The 2919-nt window shown below is 52.4% G+C and overlaps 1 protein-coding gene across 1 annotated transcript; it reads left to right on the forward strand.

Moving 5' to 3' along the window:
- The first annotated feature begins 784 nt into the window (after window positions 1–784).
- Cd52 (CD52 molecule) lies at window positions 785–2700 on the forward strand. Its single transcript, XM_015476925.2, has 2 exons — window positions 785–942; window positions 2287–2700. Exons 1-2 carry the CDS (start codon window positions 889–891, stop codon window positions 2509–2511), a joined length of 279 nt encoding a protein of 92 aa, XP_015332411.1. The 5' UTR covers window positions 785–888; the 3' UTR covers window positions 2512–2700.
- Window positions 2701–2919: the final 219 nt, after the last annotated feature.

The raw sequence follows: 2919 nt of genomic DNA on the forward strand, positions 1-2919 counted from the left end.
AGCGAAGCCCTAAGCAATTCAGCAAGACCCTCCTGTCTCTAAATAAAACATAAAAAGGACTGAGGATGTGGCTTGGCGGTTAAGCACCCCTGGGTTTAATCCCCGGTACGTAAAAAAAAAAAAAAAAAACAAAAAAACCACTTCATCTACTAGTTTATTCAAATCACAAAACACTAGGTCTGAAAAAAACTTAAGAAATGATCCATTTCAGTCTTCTCACTTGGAATGAGAAACCTAAGCCCTAGAAGAAACGAGCCCAGCTGAAAGCTAAACCAGTGCTTTACTGTGTTCACTAGATCCTTCCACCCCTTCCTGAACCTAGGCTCCCCGAGCCTTGCTTTAGAACCTTCACGACGTCTACCACCTCATCCCAGAACCCAAATCTGTCCCAGTCTTTCCTTCAGCTCCTGCCTCTTGCCCTAATCTTCTTTTTAAAAACCCACAAAGCATCTATATAATATTTATTTGTGTTGGCTTTTTAAAAATAGGTTCTTACTGGTTATAATCCTTCCATAGGTCTTTTGTTAAAGACCTGGGGTCTCTGAGTAGGCCTGTGATTAAACCAAGATGTGATGCCCAGGATAGTGGCCCTGTCTGCTGCCCCCTGGCTCTGTCTACCATCACCCCCTGGGGTGTGGCTCATACCTGTAGTTCACCATCTGCAGGGCCCTGGAACCTAGAACTTGGCTTTATCCACCCTAAACTTGGAGGAAGGAAGCAGCTCCCAGCCCCTCCCCACCCACCCCATAGGCCCTCCTTCCTCTCCTTACCCCTCCACACCTCCTGCCTCAGGGTTCAAAAGCAGCCAAGCCGAAAGAGGCCTGCAGAAAAGCTCTGAGCTCATTTCCCACAGCTGCTACCTAGAGCGCCCAGCAAGAGCCTCCCAGGATGAACAGCTTCCTCTTCCTTCTATTCACCTTAAGCCTTTTGGTTCTGACTCAGGTAGGAGAAGTCCCTCCAAGCCCCCAGTGCCACCCCCAAGATTCCCTGACCTGCTTGCCATGAGAGGGAGGAACTCGGGCTTCTGGGGGCCAGCCCAGCCTTCTCTGTGGAGGCAGAGACAGACAGGCTCCAACTGGATCCAGGGACCAGGGGAGCCTGCCTGCCCACGCTTCCAGCCCTTGTGCCTGTGGTCAGTCAGCTCAGGGGCAGCCTCTGAGTTGAAATCTGTATTTACAACTGGGGAGCCTCACCAAGCGCCAGGCACAGGGACACCCAGGGGTGCTGTGCAATGCTAGGGAATTAAGTAGAGCCTGCCCTGCTCCTGCCGTCAGGGGGGTCCTGCCTGGCGGGAGAGAGGCCTGGGGGTGAGGAATGCAAAGATGGCAACAGCCTGCCATTCAGTCTCCAATCAGCTGCCATTTCAGAAGGCAGCTTTGGTGGCATCCCACATGCCCAGAGGGGCCCAGTCAATATAGGAGACAGAGCCATCAAGTTCTTGATCAAGAACAGCTTCATCAACCATCAAGGACAGCTTGATCACCATCAAAAACAGCTTAAGGTCCATTAAGAGCGGTTCCAGTTGCAGTTTTGTCAACCATCAAGGACAGCCTGTCACCAGCTGGCCTTTCCACCACTCCGCCCACCCACCCGTACTTTGCCAAGGGCCTTCTCACTTGGCCCTGTCTCATGTCACCCTTCCAACTGCGATGGACTCTTTTCCCCATTTAGGAGACAAGGACCTGGGCTCAGGGAAGATAAGCGTCTGGTAGGATGAGGGGGATCCAGGGCTGGGGCTCCCCTGTGATGGAGGCACCGGTGGTCTGGGAGAGGTGAAGGGAAGTTTGGGGGTGGGGGCAGGAAACAGCCAAACATCCCAACAGGGCCTGTGGCAGAGGACAGGGCAGAATGCATCCTTAACAAAGGTGACATTCAAAAGCCCCCTGAGGGGGCTGGGGTTGTGGTTCAGTGGCAGAGCACTTGCCTTGTATGTGTGAGGCGCTGGGTTCGATCCTTGGGACCACATAAATAAGTAACTAAATAAACAAATAAATAAAGGTATTGTGTTAAGTACAACTAAAAAAAAATAATAATAATTAAAAAAAAAAAAAAAATCTCCGAGCCTGACATGTGGCACATTCTCAACTTGAGAGGCTGAGGCAGGAGGATCAAAAGTTCAAGCCTTAACAATTTAATGAGACCCTCAGCAACTTAGCAAGATCCTGTCTAGAATAAAAAGAGATAAAAAGGACTGGGGATGTAGCTCAGTGGCAGAGTGCCCCCGGGTTGAATCCCCAATGAACAAAAAACTGAAAACCCCCAGCACCCCCGCTTCTCTTCTTGCAGATACAAACCGGAGTCCTGGGGAACACGACCGCCAGCTCTGGCGGGACCTCTGGCACTGGCAGTGGTGGGAACAGTGGCACTGGCAAACCCGCTGCCACCACCCTCAAAACTACCACAACTGCGAAAACCGACACAGATGGGGCTCCAGCTCTCAGCAGCATGGATGGTGGCAGCGTCCTTTTCTTCTTGACCCACATCCTCATCCACCTCTTCTACCTCAGCTGAGGTGACAGTGTCATCTCTAGCTCTATGTCCCCTGAAACACTGCCACCATCACGAGCCTCCCACCAACCCTCAGGATGGGGGGACGACAGAGATCTCAGGTGGTAGAAGTTGACAGGCAGCGGCCAAGCCGGGGAAGTCCTGATGTGGAGGGCAGGCTGGGGCTCAATAAAGTTCTCCTTGTCTGTGGGACGCCCTGCGCGTGGTCACTGGACATTGCCAGGCCCGGCACTGTGTGTGCACACTCAGGAGCTTCCCACGCCCTTATCAGCAGGGCAGGCAAGGCTGCTGCCCACATAGAGTCCCCTGCGGACAGCCCTCTCCCTAGAATCACTGACAGCGACAAGACCCAGAAACCTCCACCCTCACTGTCCCCTTTAGTGGAATTTACTTCCCCTGTCCCTGAGTGTT

Source organism: Marmota marmota, unplaced genomic scaffold (genome assembly GCF_001458135.2).
Source record: "Marmota marmota marmota unplaced genomic scaffold, marMar, whole genome shotgun sequence".
Classification (NCBI taxonomy): Eukaryota; Metazoa; Chordata; class Mammalia; order Rodentia; family Sciuridae; genus Marmota; species Marmota marmota.

What these genes read in the sequence shown, in the direction of transcription:
- Cd52 (XM_015476925.2), top strand. Translation starts at nt 889, where the DNA reads ATGAACAGCTTCCTCTTCCTTCTATTCACCTTAAGCCTTTTGGTTCTG. An exon ending in GCCTTTTGGTTCTGACTCAG is followed by an intron (nt 943 to 2,286) that starts GTAGGAGAAGTC and finishes CTCTTCTTGCAG; the next exon opens with ATACAAACCGGAGTCCTGGG.